The sequence below is a fragment of the Curcuma longa genome, unplaced genomic scaffold (genome assembly GCF_044706935.1).
Source record: "Curcuma longa cultivar G26 ecotype Majalengka, Jawa Barat unplaced genomic scaffold, ITB_CL_G26_1.1 contig_20577, whole genome shotgun sequence".
In the NCBI taxonomy this organism is placed as follows: Eukaryota; Viridiplantae; Streptophyta; class Magnoliopsida; order Zingiberales; family Zingiberaceae; genus Curcuma; species Curcuma longa.
This window is the reverse complement of record NW_027431414.1, coordinates 3,848-22,872: the sequence shown is the minus strand read 5'-3', so window position 1 is coordinate 22,872 and position 19,025 is coordinate 3,848. Positions and strand designations below refer to the sequence as shown.

Below are 19,025 nucleotides of genomic sequence, written 5' to 3'. Positions count from 1 at the left end.
TGAACGGGTAAAAGATCATCAGATGCGTGACAAATGCAACTGGACCTATGTCACTTTCGGGTCCCGTCCATACTCTGAGATGGTACGTGGCACCCGCTTTGGAATATGAAAATCAGGTGCTGCTCTAGTAGAGTTAATTTAACTCCGAAAATAGTAAAACCGAAAACGTAACTTACTAGATTTTTGGGGGAGTTCAAGATATGCCCTCAACTCCAGAAGAGAGGAGTGAATCGAAGAAAGGTAAGCAGAGCAAGGAAAGTAGTGGGCTCAGTAAAGGAGGATTCTGGCATGAAGCTTGGCATTTCGACTTGGTCCTTTGGGGTATAGAAATGGAGAGAGGATCTTTCGTAGTGTTCTTTATATGGGGCAGGCAGCAGAGTGTCGTCGAAGATGGATTGAGGGGCATGAAGCTCAGGTATCGAGAAATCGAGAGAGGAGGAGGAAGAGGGCTAACAGGTATCGAAAGGGAAGCAGAGGCCTAATATAAAAGTAAATTAAGGAAAGTAGTGAATGTAAGGTAGAGAAATCGAGCGCAATGCACGGTATCGATCGAATGATGGCATGGGTGTGGCTCAGGTATCGATCGAAATGCCAGCTGCAAAGACAGACAGATGCCATCAACTCCAGACCAGAGGAGTGAATGGAAGAAAGGGCAAGTTAGGAATGCTGTAAATCTGAGGGAAAAGCCTTCAAGGATCTATCGTGAATGGCATGGCTTTGGGCATTCAAAACGTATACTACTCAGCCCTCTCCTGGGTAGTCGAGCCTATCGTTCAAATATATATACAGGGCTCCCTATTATTATTGGAATTTATATTTATTTTAGGCCCTTACGGCCCTCTCCTTAGTCAATATCAGTCGAGAATTTACTATATTTTAGGGCATTCAAATATATATACAGGGCCCCCTTTAGGTCGATCCCCGAAGAGAACGTACATATCAGGTACAGCAGAGGAGTGAAAGATGGGAATTTATTGCCCTAAAATAAATATAAATTCAGATAAACGAGGTAAGGAATGAAAGATGGGAATTTATTGCTGGACCCATCTTTCACTCCTGCATTTATCTACCGTTTGCTGATTCAAAACTACGAAAGATCCTGCATTCTCTTCTCTCATCATTATATACCATTCTTAATAAATTTACTATTTCTTTTTGGGCCAAAATAAATAAAAATTCTCCCCAAAAATCTAGTAAATTACGCAGAGGAGATAAATAGCCCCAAAGGCGTAGACTAATCCGCCTGTATATAATATAAGTACCTCTGCTACGCAGAGGAGAGAAATAGCCTTTGGGGCTATTTACGACTAATCCGAAACATTCAACCCTGTATATATATTGGGAAAGATCTGCCCTTTATATATTCAGTCGAAATATGCCTATCTTTTATACCCTAAATTACGGTATTGCGAGCACGCGTCGTTATCACTCGCACCTCGAGTTGAAGAATGAAATCTTTCTGCAGATCCGCTGCTGGCTCAGCTCCACGTAGTTCCGCACTTCGCAGACCATGAATCGGTGGCCATACTATAATAATTTCTCCACGTTTGGTTCTCCCCTATATCCATTGCTTCATTCCATTGATTGGGACTAGTTCGTGCCATGGGACTGCTTCATAGTGAAAGTGGAGAAATCGGAGAGACGAGTCCAGCTTCCGGACGGGTGAGACTAAGATTATGAATGGGACGGGTTACTAGTCATGGTCACGAGTGAGAGCAAGGGGACCGGTCTAGATCTTCTTTCGCTCCTTCATTCGTTCCTCTGAGTTGCACCGTTGCTGCTGAACCTTCCTCTGAGTTGGACAGTTGCTACTTCTAGGTATGAGCCCTTTCCTTCCATAGGTCTCTCGAGGCACTCAGCCATCTTCGTACGCATTGCCCCGACTTCCCTGTCCCTATCAAGAGGCGCGAAGCGCGGGTCTAAATTCAGCCCTAGCTCGGCTACGCTGTGCTTGCTCCTATGATTTGTAGGTGATCAAAAGAGAAGGCGAATGATCACTGAATAGAGTTGCTTCGTTGTAGCTACTACGTTCTTCGGTGAACTGGTTTCACTGTCTAACGCTCCTATCCGTCTTCGGTAAATAAGAGGGGGCAGTGAGCCCTATCCATTGCCCAATAGTGGTGCCCTTCCTGAGACTTCCGCTCGCTACGCACCTTCCTCCTTTGCTAGTCCCAACCTAGTCCCAGTCGGACAGATGGGTGGAATGCCGACTGCTACTCCCAGATAAGCAAGGGAGTCCCTCTACTGAGGTGCCATACTGATTCTTCCCAAAAAGGGTTGGATCTGACTTAGCATATGCTGACTCCTGGAATGTGAGTAGGCGAGCCCGCGCCAGCAGAACTAGAATCAGTCGAACCCTTGTTGATAGGCCCGGTTCACTACACTGGCTAAGCCGACGGGCACTGCTATTCTTTTAGATAAGGACCCCCTAGCTATAAAGGAAGAACTACAAGTGCGCTATCTACTATTACGTGAATCTGGCACGGTCAATTCATCCCAAGCAGAAGGAAGTCTCCGCTGTCGTTCGCTACTTTCACAAGATAGAGAATCCACTAATTCAGTTCTCGCAGACGGGGCATGACTCGGGGCTAAATAAAGACACCTTCCCTTTGCCTCACTCGAGTCCTCCGTCGGCTTTACTACTTAGTAGGCTTGCCTTACTTAGAGTAGGCCAGGGAAGAACTCGGAGGTCTCCGCCTCACTTCTGATGGTCGGCTCGCTCATGGGCCTTAATAAAGTGCTTCTTGATTGAGGAAGTAGTGTTCGCAGTCGCACTTGCTATTCTATTCAGTGATCTTTCTTCTCCGTCTAATGCTGCTTCGATGTCTGCTGTCCTTCGCTCCAACGACTGTCGACTACTACTACTACTGAAAAGCTGATCTATCTATGTAGCGCAGATCCACTTCTTTCTATCCTTTTTCTATGACGAATCACTTCGATCCTTGAACGACTCTTACTCGATGATATTCTATGTTCTTTGACCACAGATTCAGAGGTCTACAATGTGCCATTGACTGCTCCGCACCTCGCCATTTAGCCGCACCTAAGTTGAGATTCCAGCTTCGGAGTTGCTCGATCTTTAGTATGCGTATGCTTCCTTCCCACGGATGTTATGAGTCCTTCTTCCTCTGCTCTCCCCGTTGCTCTACCCGAGCCACTAAGCGAGATAACTGAAACTGAAGTCCATGACTGCCAAGCTATTCCATCTGGAAAAGACAGGGAATAGGTGTTCAATGGTTAGGCATGAGGAGAGAGCTCTGCGAGAAGTTAGCATGAGGAATGGGAGCCAATCAGACCTGAGCATGGGAAAAGCAATCACACGGACATAGAAGAGAGGAGGACTCTCTCCCCAATCGAAGCAAAGGGAAGGCTTCGAGTGCGGTAGCTGGAAAGGAGGGCCAGCTCCAGCTAAAGCCCTATTCGCTCTCTCTCCAAGTACTAAACCCAAGTTTAAAGGAGCCCTAGCAAACCTTGCAAGAGCCATGCTCCAAGAGATGGTAGGGAAAGGTGCCCGCCTAGCAGAAGATAAAACGAAGAAGCCAGGGAAAGAGGAAAGAGAAATAGCTGGCATCCACGACGACGAACTGAGCTGAGCTACTCGACTCGCGAAGAAAGCACAAGGCGAGAGTCTACCGAAAAAAGCAGTCCTATTGAGCCCTCCGCTCCGCACCTTCCCATTTCTCCGTGCCATTTATCCGGTAAAGTTATCCGGCCCACGTCCCACCGTCCCAATCAATTGGAAGTCGGTAGGAATCGCTATCTGGGTTTTCCCCCTCTTCCGGGTAAGCATAGTGAAAAAATTAACTTAAGTGGGCAGCATTAAGAATGCAGTCGTTGGACCCCGGTCCCTTTCCCGTACCTGTGCGGAGAGCATCCGTTGTCCGAGCCGGTCCGATCGGCATTCAATATCGGAGCGAGTGGAATTCCCGCCCCTTCCGTACCCCTCATCTCATATTTAACCCGGCCTCTGCTGCTGGCTCCGCACCGGTCGATCTGAGATTCCTTGTTGAAGCTCCGGTTCATTCCATTCTTTAGTCTTTCTGATGACTTGAATGGCACAGGCGGAGGGCACCTGCTTAGTTTCACTCGCCCCGCTACGTGGGGCAGCGATCGTTACTTCGTTCGATGGTTGATTTGGACGCTTAGTTAGAACTCAACGGGGGAGGAAGAATAGCTGGGACTCGAGAGGGGAATCGGACTCGTTCAACTCTTCTAAACTAATAAAAGAAGCAGATCTGGGCAAGGGGGCACTTGACTTTGAATCTTTGGAGTCCCCGTGGCAAGGGAGGCTGATCTTCCGCTCTGCTTTGCTCTGCGTCGTTATCACTCGCTCATAGCTCAAAAGTCACCTTCCTCGTCCCACAGTCCCACAGCACCTTCCTCGTCCCAGCTTGAGCTAATCGCGTTCCACAGTCAAGTTCCAGCATCTCTGTCCCCAGCATCTCGCTCATTCTACCCGGATCTGTCCCATCTGGGCAGCATTGGTGCGGGGATGGAGAGGCATAGGAGGCAGTAGTCGTTCGCTCCTCTCTTTTAGAAAAGACCATGACAGATGGCCTTTCCGCTATCTCGCTACCGGAGGTCTATACTTGACCCTTCGTCCCTTTCCCTAATCGGATAAGAAGTCCTGTCCTAGTTGGTTGACAAAGAGAAATGAAATGTAGTCTGCCCACACTATGCTATCAATTAATTCTATGATGTACTGGTAGAGCAGCATATAGTCAATGGTCTGAGGCGAGTGATGACTAAAGCAGGGCAGCAGAGAGTGGATTAATCATGATTGATAGTTGCTCGACAGATCAAGTACAAGTTCCTTGAGCCCGGCCTGCACATCTCTTGTTGATCAGAATTTAGATCCCCGGGGTCTCCTTTCTGCTTTCTCTTCCTCGTAATGCATGAGCTTCGTTCAGAGATTGACAGAGGAGAGGGAGACTGAAAGTGCCCTAACTGACGACTTGGAAGCAGGTCAGAGATCTGAACTTGAAACTGCTCTTCTCAGGCCTAGAACCACTCCACAGCAGCTTCTCAATCTATGAGGACCACTATAGCGCGCTATTCCTAGAATTAGACGAGTGAGACTCAAGTCTCGGGAATACTTGACTCAGTCGAGTTCAGTTCACCTGCCGCTGCTTAGCCTCGCCTCACTCCTTGAACTCCCTCAGAGCCGCCTTATTACTAGTAGGCTTCCCTCATAGTAGGCTTTCCTACCGGTCGCTACTCTCACTGCCCTCTGTCCCCAAAGATTCGCTCCAATTGTCCTGTGCCGCCTACACTCTAAGTCCCAAGTTGGCCTCTCCCGCCTACCCCTATCCGAGACCCGAAGGTAGTATGCAATGCTACGCCAACTGTCCTGACTAGCAGAGACTCCCCATCCGAGACTGTCGGACTAGACCAGAAAAATGCATAGAATAGAATGGGAAGCTATACTAGAACTGCTGCCTGTACGCCCTGTCCTCACCCCATACTGTACCCATGCCCCTTACTAGTGATTGATTGGGAACTCGCTCAGAGGGAAGAGGTCCTAGACAGGGAGAAGAGAAAGAGAAAGGAACGCGTGCCATGGGACCGGAGCCTTAGAACCGGGGTCAAACAATCGATTGATCCAAATTTTACAATCAACTTGTTTAACATTCACAATTTTAACAATCACAATTTCAAGCTATACATTACCACACATATACATACAACACAATAACTTACATATTCACAACAATCTCAAGACAAAAATATCAACTATCATCATATACAAAAATAATCTCAACACAATAACTTAAATAATCTCAACGTCTCAAGACGAAGGAAAGATACAAATAGTAATCATTATCGTCGTCTTCTTCTTCGGGGGACATTGTTTCCTTCTCCTTTCATATTTCTTCTCTTCCTACATAAGAAAAAAAAGAAAGAAAAAGTATTATTCTTAAAAAGAAAGAAAATCCTATAAACTAAATATGTAAAGACTTACTTCTTTCGATATGAATTTTCGAATTCCATCACTTTTTTGACCTCACCAGATACTAGGCACTTAATATGGAAAGTCTTGGATGGGATATTAAGCATCGAAAGTCGTAGTATTAAGCAGTACTAGAAGTCTTAGTAGATTAAAAGGACCAGACATCGAGTAGAAAACTAGATGGATTGACTTGGCAGAATACTTGATGGGTCAGTTGGACTAGACATTAATTAAGGAAAGTCCTGGTGGCTCAATCATACACTGAGCAGAAGAAGTCCAAATAGGTCATCTGGACCGGGTGTTTAACAGGTATGTTAAGATAAGTCCTAGATAGATCTTTCAGTTTTGGAAGGCTTGGGACAAGCCTTAGGCATTGATCCAACTAAAGAAACCAATGAAGTTTTCTAAGTCAAGATAAGCCAATTTTGATTATCAAAATAATTTCATACATACATATCTATTTCTAACTTTGTTTTGTAGGATTATTATGTCTACTGTGCTAACTTTATTTTGCAGAAAAAATAAAATTTTCTGAAACCAAAGGGTTTAGTCCACTAAACAGAATGGTTTAGTTGATTGATCAAAATGGATAAGCACATATCGAAGGCAAGTTGAGCTCAGAAGGAAACAAAGGTTCAGTCAACTAATCAAGGTGATCAGTCGACCAAACATACATAGAAAGTAAAGATGAGATATGATCGAATTAGACAACAAAGGAATCCTTGGAGTATAGTTGATTGATCAAGCAGATCACGCAGAATTGACTTTATCGGATCAAACTAAGCAAGGAAAGAATAGTGATTCAATCCACTAATAGGGTGTTGAGTCGATTGAAAAATCTTAAAATCAAGTATGAATATGGTGAGATATGGTTGAGTTTAGTCAACTAAATAGGGTGTTCAGTCTACCGGATAAAAGTTATAAAATAACCTTGGGATTCGAGACTCAGAATAACAATTCTCCTCGATCCATCTTATTCATCTGCTATGCTGTTCTGTGCAAGTATTGTTGCTAACATGGCGAGAGGTTCTTCGATAATCAATAATGAAACTCCATCTTTTTGTTGGTGATATTTCTTTATTACTTACATTTCAAAATATAGTAGTGTGTTACTATTATCTTATTATCCGTACAATTCTTCTCCTCCTCCGAAAATTTTTCAAAAAGAGAATATTAATCAATTGTCCATTTGTAAACGATTAAAGATCACAGACCTTACCGTAGCCGTTAAAAAAAGGCTATGAACCAATTAAAATTGATTTATATCTTTGTGTGTTTTTTTCTCTTTATTATTTTTGTTACAATTTTGATTTATTTTCAAAAGAATAATTTTTACAATCGATATTCACCCTCTTTTATCATTTTTTTTCCTACCTAATGAAATAAAAATTGATGCCACCTATAAATCCAGTTAGTGTGGATAACGAATAATCCCCATGCAAATCAAGCGTTAAAAATTAATTTTAAGAATTAATGCACAACATGCGTGTTAAAATTTAATGCAAATGCATACTGAGAATTAAAATGAATGCATGCATGCATGCGTTTAGTTTCAAGAACTTAATAAATGATGAAGGAAGGGCTCATGCATCTATAAATTAGGGCTGAACATTAATAACTCATCGATGGCCCATGCATCTATATAAATCCAGTTTAGTTAGTGGGCTAAATGATCCGATCCACCCATGCTAATCAAACACTGCGGCACCAAGAGAAAGAAGAGCGATCCATCCAGTGTCCCAACTGAGAAGAAGATGGAAGCAGAAGCAGCAGCAGCAGCAGCAGAGTGGACGACGGTGAGGTTGAAACTCGATATCCTCCGGTGCCGTCTGTGCAACGGCCGTCTCACCCCACCTGTCTACGACTACCAGGTTCTTCTCGATCGAGTTCAATCGTCGTTATCATAACCTCCTTTCCTTGTGTAGTTGATATTCTGCTGTATGTCTCGGTGTCAAAATGGACGTCATTTAACTTTTTGCTGTCTCAGTTTGAAAAAGGATTCGGATACATGCCGGAAATGCCAAAAGATACTCGACACCGAGCTCCTCTAACCGAAACCACGCTCTAGAAAAGGTGATGGAGTCTTTATCCATCCCCTGTTCTCATTCCGCCCACGGATGCAACGAATACTTTCCTTACCTCGGAGCTTCAATTGAAAACCACGAGAAGGTTTGCCGCGATGCGTCTCGCCCTTGCTTCGTCGAGGAATGCGTTCGAAGCACAATGGAGCCCTGGTAAGCAATGTACACTAGCCTCAGAATTCCATTCTTTTGAATGTGTCATGCTACATCCATGCTACAATTTTTCATGTTGTCTATCGTTACTCATATGAAAAAGTAGCTCATTTTTTTATTACCAGTTCAGTAAAATTTCATTTATTGGGTTAGTGTTACATGTTCAGATCATGGAAATTTATCAACGAAATACCAGGCAAAACCAACCTATATCAGTCATAATAAAGAAATAGTACACTTGACCAATCTGCTCTTTTGTTGCTTCTGCAGCAACTGAGCATGCTAGCCCTTCTTGGATAACAGTCTACATTTATTTATTTTTTACTACTATCTCAGTGATTCTTTTGAAATTATTATGTGTAAGAGTTTTCTTTTGCATGATACTTATTCACTAATCTTGTTTACTTGTAGTTGCACATTTTGCCAAACCATTACTGCATATGCAGCTAAATTTTCCAAGCTAATATTTATATAAGACAATCATGCTAATTTAGTGACCCAAAACTGATCAGCTTAAATGCTCTAGATTTGTTAATCCATGTATATCAAAGCTTTAAAAAATGTATATCTAGAAGAATTCCAGATTGAAACTGATACTTATCTTGGGGCATAGATACTTTATTTGTTTATTAGTTCCATAAAGCCATCCAAGTCTTCGATTCTTATCTTGGATAACAATATCAAAGAGCATAGCTAAATGGTCTTTTTATGGAAAAATACTCAAATACCTTTTCTAAATATCACACCATGAACCAATCGTTAGATGTGTGTCATGATAGAACCACATGAACCAATCACGTGATACACGTGATACCTTCGTAACCAACTGTAGTTTCTTGATTTACCTCCTCACAAATGGTCGTGGGGCCGACCGTGTGGGGCCGCTAAGGTGGCGGATCCACCTTTTTTGCAGAAGTGATACACGTGATACCTGCACTTTAAATTATACACTGAAAAATGTTTTCTTTTTTGCATTCAATTCAACTGAAATTGTCTTTGGCTAGTTTATTTTGCCTACTAATTGGTATATCATAGTTTCACACTGTGAATAGCAATAAGCAAGGACCTCAGCTTTGTTGGATGGTTCACCTATCTTATGTTTGATGGGCATCTTAATTGTATCTTTCCTGCTTGGACATTTTGCATGCAAATGTAGTTTTAATGTTATTTTGCAGATACAGATATGTCTGATCAGACAGCAGCACTAGGTGACCGGATTGTTTTGAGAATTGTTGGCGGGTGGTAAGTATTGGTGTTATTAGTACTTTTTAATTGATTATAAATAGCGATGTATTATTATGTCTAACATTTATATGCTTTATAATGCAGTTTTACGCCAGATGGTCACAAAGTTGCGGTCTACATTTCTAGTAAGTTCCACGAGCGAGTATGTCGTTCAGGGCATACTTGGAGGCATGTCGACCAGGACATGCGAAACTTCTACTACGATGAGTTTGTGGTAAGTTATTTAAAACATCTTATAATGAATTTGTTTTTGAAACTACTATTTTTTTTTTCTTGCAGAAAAAGTATACTTATGAGCCAGGGCACGAGCAGGAGTTTCAAGACACCTGGAATGCTGCTTGTGCCAAATTATATAAGGATCTGCTATATAAATGCAGAAGAAAGGGCACCAGACCATCTTGGATCTCAGAGGACATCTGGGCTGCATGATAAGCCATATGGCAAGCAGAAAGATGGCAGACAAATGCAGCCAAAGCTCGATCCAACAGAAACACCGAGCTGGCTGGCCCTAGCACCGGATCCACAAAACATACAGCTGGATCTCGCTCCATTGTGGAGCATACCTTGGACTTAGTAAGTTTACAATTAATATATTTTTAATTAATTAGTAATGATTTGATTTTTATTTAATTGTATTTTTAATTTTCAGGAGCACGAGTTACAGCGTCCTCCTACTTGTTGGGAGATTTTTACGAAGACACACAAGTCCAAGGATGGCACATTTATCGATCCTCGCTCGCAGGCATTAGACGTAAGAAAATAATTTTTAAATTTATTTCACATTACCGCCATGTAATTATTTTTTCTAATCTTAAATTTTATAATAATTTAATTTTAAACAGGCTGAATATTCTGCTAGAGTTGCACAGGCATCTGCGCTTGCAATTGAGGGAGGAGAGAGGCAGGAGCTCTCAATCGACCAGTTGAATGAGATCTACTATGATGTGGTCGGTGGGAGGAAGAAGAGCTCCACCCTTTACGGTCTAGGGTCCCAGGCGAGAGTCGTATATGATCGTGTGATGGTCCCTAGAGCCAGGGGTCGTCCTAGCGGATCATCTTCTGCGATAGAAGCCCTACAAAAAGAAAATCAAGAATTAAAGGATCGACTCTCTGCATTAGAGGCGCAGCAACATAGTCAGGCGAACAACATAGTTACGATCACGACAAATGACGGCCTTCATGGAGGCCATCGGCCCGACGCCACCCATGCCTACTTATCATGCGATGCGAGGTGCGGACCCTGATACGGACACTCAGGACCCTGATGCTCCTGATCAGTAGTTGCCTGCAAGGTATGTTAACATTTCTATTACTTTTATTTTTTTTTAAAGTTATTACTTGTAAGCATGCATTTTTCAAATACGTTGTTATAATTAAGTTATTACTAACCTATCTTATTGTCTTTTTGTAGGATCTTCTATTTTGGCTGGGCTCGTTTAGATATAATTCTGATATATTATTGTATTTTGACATTTGATACAGTATCAGTGTATCCAGAGATTTGTATTTATATTATTGTATTCAGATTATATTGGAGTGTATTCAGATATTTAGACTTGTGATTTGGTATTTGTATATTATTGTGGAGTGTATTCAGATATTCAGATTATATTGGAGTGTATTTTGGCTTGTGTGTTTGTATATTATTGTGGTTTGTAATTTACTGTATCATTTTATTTAAATGTAAACAGGGAATTAAAAAAATAAAAAAAATATTTAAAAAAATAATTATTAGCGACGGAATTTTTAAATTCCGTCGCTAATCAGCGACAGATTTATATTTATCCGTCGCTGAGCTCGTTTATTTTTTTTTATTTTTTTAAAAAACTAGCGACGGAATATTAAATTTCCGTCGCTAAATAGGAATTTTTAAATGTCGACGAAATTTAAATATCCGTCGCTATATTTTAGCGACGGATATTAAAATTCTGTCGCAAATATTAGCGACGGAATGAAAATTCCGTCGTAAATTCTAGCAACGGATATTAAAATCGATCGCTAAATATAGCGACGGATATTTAAATTCCATCGCTATTTAGCGACGGAATGAAAATTCCGTCGCTAAGATGACGTCACCGACCAAAAAAAATGAGACGGCTATATTCCGTCGCAAAGCGGTCGCTAATTAACCGTTAGCGACCGATTAGCGACGGAATAGGCCATCGCTAATCGATAATTTTTTTGTGTTTATATTATATTAGGTATTGAATTTTTAACAAAATTAATTAATTGAATCATCGAACACGACATGAATTAAGGTGTTGGATTAAAATTGGATTGGGGTCGAACAAAATCCATCGAGTAGGTGTGAAAATAAGAATATGTTAGTCCAAACTGGAGTTAATTTGGATTTGATTTGGTCAAGTTATGATTGACGCAAGTTTAATTAGATTAAATTGGTTTAATCGATTTAAAATCAATTAGAGATTTTTTGAGAAAAATAATACCTCGCTCCCACCGCCTCACGGGCAAGCCTCCATGCACCGGCTTCTTCTTCTTCTAATCTTCTTCTTTTCTTCTAATTTTCTCATTCCTCCTTTTTTTTCCCAACTGTAACTTAATTGTTTTTCTCTTCTCTTTCTCCTATAGCAGTTCTTTTTTCCTTTTTTTTCTTCCTCTTCTCAAAAGTTGTAGCACTCATTTGCCCCTTCCTTTTGTTGTTTCCCAACCAGGGATGGATCTTCTTATGGGTTGTATTGGGGTGTAGCCCAACCCTGTTTCCCGTAATTTTTTTAGGGGTTTAGGTTTTTTCGTTGGTTCGTGACCCACGCGAGTGTGGAGTGCGCGACAACTTCTCCACAATGTGACGGCAACGAGGAACTCCACGATGACGGTGTGACGGCGAGTCGGCGACGAATTTCAAATCTCAAGTATTTTTTCCGTTCTTCTCCTCTTTCACTTCAGCTTATTGAGATTTCCTTTCTTAGTTCTTATCGCGTGTCCACATCGGCGCGTCCGTCAATGCGAGCACCGAGCGCGATCAAATCGCGCAGTCGCTGTTGGCCTGTCGCCGCTCGCACGGCCGCTTCGGCCTGTCGCCGCTCACGCGATCGCTGTTGGCCTGCTGTCGCTCGCGCTACCGCTGCGGTTTGTGGAACCTGCGGCCATGGTCGCTGCCCTGCTACTGCTGCCTGCCCCACAACCGTTCGGCCTACCGCCGCGACCGCTATCGGCCTGTCGCCGCGACCGCTGTCAGTCTGCTGTCACGGCCACTACCAGCCTGCTGCTGCCGCTAGACCAAGAGATTGCTTTTCAATTTTCATGACTAGTGAAAATTATATATATATGTGGATAATAATATATAATTTATTATATTAAATCAAGCCCCTGGATCTATCCCTGAGTGTGTTGCAGCCAATCTCGTCCTTCCAAGAAGATATTCAGCAAGCTGACAGCGAGGTCGGACGAGGCAATGGAGCTTTCGCTTAAGGCTCCCGTCGAAGAATGGAACACATTATTTTGCACGACAGTCTTCCTCGTCGTTCCCAGTTACTTCCACCGTCAAGATGGAAAGCTCGACCTGGAAGTTCATATCTACGTCGAGGATTAATCCTTTCTGCTACTCTGTTATCACTTGTGTGTTATGCATTCTTGATCAAGAGCCAAGTACTCAGGACTCAAATAATAATTTCATAAATTATTTGGGTGAATTTGTAATTTATAATATAAGGAGGCCTTAAGTGAAATCCTCCTAAAATGGTGGGTGATAAGCTGCCCAGTCCACTCTCACTAATTGGTGAATATGTGTCCTTAGAACATAGCTGAGTTAATTACGATGGAATAGAGTTGCAAAAATAGATAAATATTTGAATTTCGACGAAGTCGAAATAATACTTTTTTGTGTTGTGATATATTGCAACTTCTCAATTTACCTCTTTACAGATGATCGTGAGATCGATCGTATGAGGCTGTTGAGGTGGCAGATTTCACCTTTTACAAAAACAAATTGTTGAATAGGTTGGAAGATTGAAATGAGACTGAACTCATTGAGGCGTGTAGAGCCCTATTTCACTAATTAATCAAAATAAATAAAATAATTTATAAATTTTTAATCAATTAGAAATTTTTTTATAATATTTAAAAATTTTAATTAATTTGATCAAAATTTAAATTAATTGATATTTTATCAGTTCAATTTTTATTATAAAATTTGATCAATTTAATTAGTTTTAAAAAATAATTTAATTTAATATATTCTTCTGCAAAAAAAGATGGAATCTGCCACCTTAGTGACCCCACGACCATCGATGAGGAGGTAAATCAAAAAATTATAGTTGATCACCACGCAAGAGGATATTGCATGACTTTGACAGGATTCAAATCTCAGGATTCAAATAATAATTTCATAAATAATTTGGGTGAGTTTGTAATTTATAATTTAAGGAGTCCTTAAGTGAAATCCTCCTAAAATGGGGATAAGCCACGCCCAGCCCTCTCTCACGAATTGGTGAGTAGGTTGGAAGATCGAAATGGGGCTGAACGCATCAAAGCGTGTGGAGCGAACGTTGAGTTCCTCGCCGGAGTTCGACGCCGCCTGCGAGGCCGTCTACGACAGCTGCCTGTCGGAGGCGCAGCACGCCTTCCCGGGTGTCCGCCGCTACCAGCTAGTCGAAGCGGCCGCCGGCCTCTACGGCTTGATTTCCGCGGGCATCCCTCTCGTAGGGCGATGGGTCCCCAAGCCCCCAGGCCGTGCTCAGGTCGACGCGGCCGTCCGAAGAGTTCTCCCTGGCGCTTCCGACGACCTCGCGCGGGCTGAGTTCCGGGCCTTCGCGGTGGATCTATTCAGGGACGCTGTGTTAGCTGGCGCAGGGCGGGCGGTGCTCCGGGGCGTTCCCATCGGTGTCGCTGGGATTGCCGGCCTCGGGGCGGCGACGAGGGCCGGAGGGGTGGTGATATCTAGGATTATGGGAGTGTACGCAGTGGGAATCACCGCCGCCGTGTACCTGAGCTTGTCGTGAATCATTAGGGTTAGGATCGCCGCCGGTGGCAATACATTAGGGTTTGATATGACGTGGACGAACTGCCTACGATGATTCAGTGTCTGTGCAATGGTATAACTCTATTATCAGACCTCTTTTGCTCGTCCTCATCTACATTAGTTTTTTCTTTAAAAAAAACTGAATTTAAATTTAGATTTTTTTTTTCATTTTTGTTGATTGGATTTTTTTAAATTTTTTTAATGAGTTGAAAATTTTGAGATGTTAACTATTGGTCGAAAATTTATTTGTGCTTTTAGATTTGTCACACCTCTAAATCCTTACAAACTCACAAATCACTACAATTACAAACATCCCTCGATATTGGATCATGGTAAAGAAAGAAAGGGAAGCTTGGCTACTTTCCAAGATTCTTTAACTCTTACTATTTTAATAAAAGGTGAAATTCATCGTTCTAGTGATTCCATGTGATTGATTCTATGATTATTTGTGAAGAGGTAAATCGAAAAGTTATAGTTGATTATTATGGGAAGGGTATTATTTCAACTTTGTCAAGATTCAATTCTTACCCACTTTAACAAGTCTGTCTCGTAGTAATCAACTCAACTATGTTCTAAGGGTTCTTTAACTATAACCATAAGATCTTCAAGAGTGTTCCTGTTGAGATCGCCTCGTGGACTTGTCACCAGCCACGCATCGCCGTGAGGAAGAAGATGAGTTTGCCTCGTGGACCCGTCACTAGCCATGTCGCATCAAGGTGGAAGAAGATGAGCTCCGGGATTTGAAAGTACCAACACAGTGAGAAGGAAGGTCAGGGGTGTCTCTGGCTTGACCACTTCAATTCTCAAGTCAGTCATTGAGGAAGAAGAAGAAGTTGAAAAGAAGAAGCGGGTGGCTGCCGTCTCGGCATCTGAGCGTGGCGGGCGCGCAGTGTCGGGAGTGGAGCACGATAGTGGAGTCGGGCACGTGGCTGCTAGCTGTGAGGAGTCGGCAATGAACGACTCAGGCGCGTTTATAGCGGGCAGATGCACAGGACTCGAGAGAGTGATGCGTGGCCGAGCATAGCGGTAGGCTGCGCTAGGAGTGTCACATCATTAGGCATGCTACGTGGGACAAATTGTCAGGTCCCATAACTTTTTGGCGGCGGCAATGTGACTGCCTAAGAGATTTGACTGGGACTGACTGAGAGAGAAAGACTGGAAGGGAATCGGGCATGGCTTGAATATAGGAGTACCGTGTTTGGTGAATCGGGAGTAGGACCTGTTGGGGCAATTTTGCCCCAAGCGATTTGGATTTTAATGTTTGGCTAAATCAGTTTAAGTTAGACAATGTTTGTTGATCTAACATGTGTGACTTGAGTTCACAGGAAAGTCCAGGAATGGAGTCTTGGCATTTGGTGAAGTCTCGGAGGCGCGGCCTCTTGGCAAAGGACGAAGTCTCGGAGGCGAGGCCTCTTGGCAAGAGAAGTCTTAGCACGACAAAGTCGAGGGAAACGTGTCAAGCGAGTGCACGAGATTTGTGGAAGGCGTTTGAAGACTTGTGCCAAGGCTAAGGGATGAAGAAGATGCTGAAAAAGGGAGTTTTCAGCTTGGTCAATCGATTAGCCCTGCCAATAGTCGACTGGGGTTGATCCGAAGAATACACAGCCAAGTTCAGAAGTATCAGTCGACTGAAGCTTGAATTCCAGTCGACTGGGGTCAAACAGAAAGATCAGTTGAGAGGTATAGTCGACTGATACCAGCCGACTGGTGTTGGAGCAGTCGACTGGTAGACTGTCGTTGGGTGACAGCTGGCCAATTAAATGCGTATTAAATAGCCGTTGAAGCCCACCAGTCGACTGGCCCTAGGAGCACGACTAGTGCACTGAATTTTATAAAAAGAGCGGTCAACGTCGCAGAGATATATATCTGATTCTTTCATCTTCTTGATTGCTCTTTAACATTGTTAAAACTCTTTCTCTTCTTCCTAAACTTCACTACAAATCTTGTAAGAGGAGGAAACTCTGTTGTGAAGGTTTCTCCGCCTTCGAAGCGTGCTTCGAGAAGGAGGTTGTTTTCATAGTGGAATCGTCGGCTGCGTGTGTGGATCCTTGGATTAGTCACCTCGTTGAGGTGGATACCAAGTAAATAACCGGGTTAGCGTTTGATCTTTGTATATTACTATTATTATTTTGCTTCCGCTAACAATCTCGCAGAGAAAGATCGAAAAATACTATTCACCCCCTCTAGCGAACGCCTCGATCCCAACAGGACCCTTGCCCTCGGCACCTTGATAGTTGGTTAGGACAGGATGAGGAAGCTGAACTGGGAGTTAGGTAGACCATGGCCGACCGAGTCCGAATAGATAGACGAGTGACCGAGTAGATGGGTGAGTGGTCGAATAGGGATCTATATGAGTTTTAGTGAGTCGGAACGAGTGGGGTCCAACCAACCCTGGTATAGGGTCAAGTCAACTTTGCCGATTGGGTCTCCTGCCACTTGTACAACGTATCTGGACAAATCACCTTCTTGCTATCTGACGTGTCCCGACCTAAGATTGGTCTGTGCGGGCCAGATCATAATATCCATAACAAAGAGCCATCTTATAATCCAACTTAGAACAATAATACCTTGCTAAAGCTTTAATTCATGAACAAGCTTCCATTAAATCAGTTGGAAGCTGAGAAATGAGGAGATTGAAAATCTATTTCTAAAAAGGGCTATTAGAAAACCTTCACAACTGCTGCTCTAGGATAGGATGATAAATCTTTTCGTCACTATAGAACGTGATGAAGGCCAAAACACTCACCTAGGAGAGTAGATCACTCAGTCAAAGAGGATGGAAATCTCTTGATGATGCAAATCTACACACTAGCTTTTCTTAACTCCAAGGGCACACTCACCATTTAGCTTGGTCTTCCGAGCTCTCCATCCAACTTGGTCTCCCAAACTCTCTCTACTTTGTTTTCTTGAATTCTCTACTCAGTAACGGCCCAATGCAGACATTGAAGGATAGAGAAGTGCGCTAGAGGAAGGGTGAATATCGTTCATAAATTTTAAAACTTATATTTCTTTTAACTTAACACAAAATGCAACAGCAACACAATCAAAATACATACAAATATAATTACATAAGTTGTTTACTTGGTTTATAGTTTAGGACTGTTATTCGAAGGTCACGATCTGTTGGGCTGATCGATTCTGGATAGGCAACTACTAATCCTCTCCTTTATAAATTTTATTCGAAAGTAGAGAAGCTTCTTACAAATTAAAAGAATACATTATCACTTTACTGTATCCTCTTTAAAAATGAATGCAATAAAAAGAAATGGTACCAATAACTCTTAGCGATTTGGAGCTTAACGTCGGTTGTCAAAGAGCGATGGAGCACAATGTTGTTGAGATTGCTTGAACAAAGAGATTGTTCGATGAAAGATAATGTTCTGAAGCCTCTGCTTGAAGCCTTTTTTATAATTGTTGTTTGATTGACTGATCCAGTCATCCGGTCGACTGATTCAACCTTCCGATCGATCGATCAATCAATAATCTTATCTCTGATCGACATTGATCATATTAGCTTTTTCGATCGATCGGCCTTGTACATGGCAGCTTCCCATCTAGGTTCAACCGCTGATTGGGTCTTTCCGATCGCCTGATATGTTTCCAATCGCCTGATAACTTCGCAACTTATCTTTTGACATGTCAGCAACTTGACACTTTTCCTCTGTCATATCATCTGACACATCAACATCTTAGTGTTTATCTTTGACCGTGCAACAACCACGTTAGCTTTTCAAAGTTTATCCTCTACTGTGTCAGCATCTACTTATCATTGTCAGATGCGAGATCAGCAGAACAATAATGATCCGGATACATTAACTGTCATGTCATTCCTATTGGGATTATAATCAATTCTTGTCAAAATCCCACAAATTTGTGATTGTGACAAGGATTAATATTAATGTTAATCTAATTGGATCATAAACTTATTCGATTAATGGGTTAATCTAAATGGATCATAAACATATTAGATTAATGAGTTAATGTAATATGGGTTTGAGTTTTTCAAAACAATCCCATGATTTTATTTCCACGTTTATATTTTCGTGATATGCATGAAAATAAAATAAAAGAAAATTGCCTTATTAGATAAGATAGTTTTTGATACGATCTTATTTGATAAGATTGTGTCAGCCCTAAAAGTTAGGGTTCGATTTTCTCTTTATGTAGTAGCTAGTACTTCGACATGGGTTATTAAATTCGCCAATCGTGGTTGTGAGACGGATGATAGCTTGTGCTCGTGTGGATATCATAGAGGCGTGGACATTCTGATCACACTCAGATCGACTTCATCCACCAACTTCACAGAAGTTTGCACATTGAGAGGTAACATTCTAAATAAACGAGTAATTAAAATTCGCATAGATCCTCGATGGGTTCTTTTTTCGCTGTGCATGTGTTTGTTTTTAGCATCAAAATCTAATTGTGGTATCAGAGTCATTTGCAAATTCAATTACATTATTTTAATGTTTGCTTTTATATTGGATATAAACGAACATGTTTATTATGATTGTTAAATAATTTATGGATGATTTTTGATTAATCTGGTATGAAACAGAAGCAATTTAATTAGATTAAATAGTATTGGTTGTTTAATTTGATTACATAGTAGTGATTGTAG

The 19,025-nt window shown here is 42.0% G+C and overlaps 1 protein-coding gene and 1 pseudogene across 1 annotated transcript; both read left to right on the top strand.

Annotated features, from left to right (window-relative positions):
• The first annotated feature begins 8,129 nt into the window (after positions 1 to 8,129).
• LOC141817447 (uncharacterized) lies at positions 8,130 to 10,225 on the top strand (annotated as a pseudogene).
• Positions 10,226 to 13,860: 3,635 nt separating this feature from the next.
• Positions 13,861 to 14,579, top strand: LOC141817446 (uncharacterized). The gene has a single exon (XM_074705088.1). It carries the CDS (start codon positions 13,899 to 13,901, stop codon positions 14,385 to 14,387), a length of 489 nt encoding a protein of 162 aa, XP_074561189.1. The 5' UTR covers positions 13,861 to 13,898; the 3' UTR covers positions 14,388 to 14,579.
• The last annotated feature ends 4,446 nt before the right edge of the window (positions 14,580 to 19,025 follow it).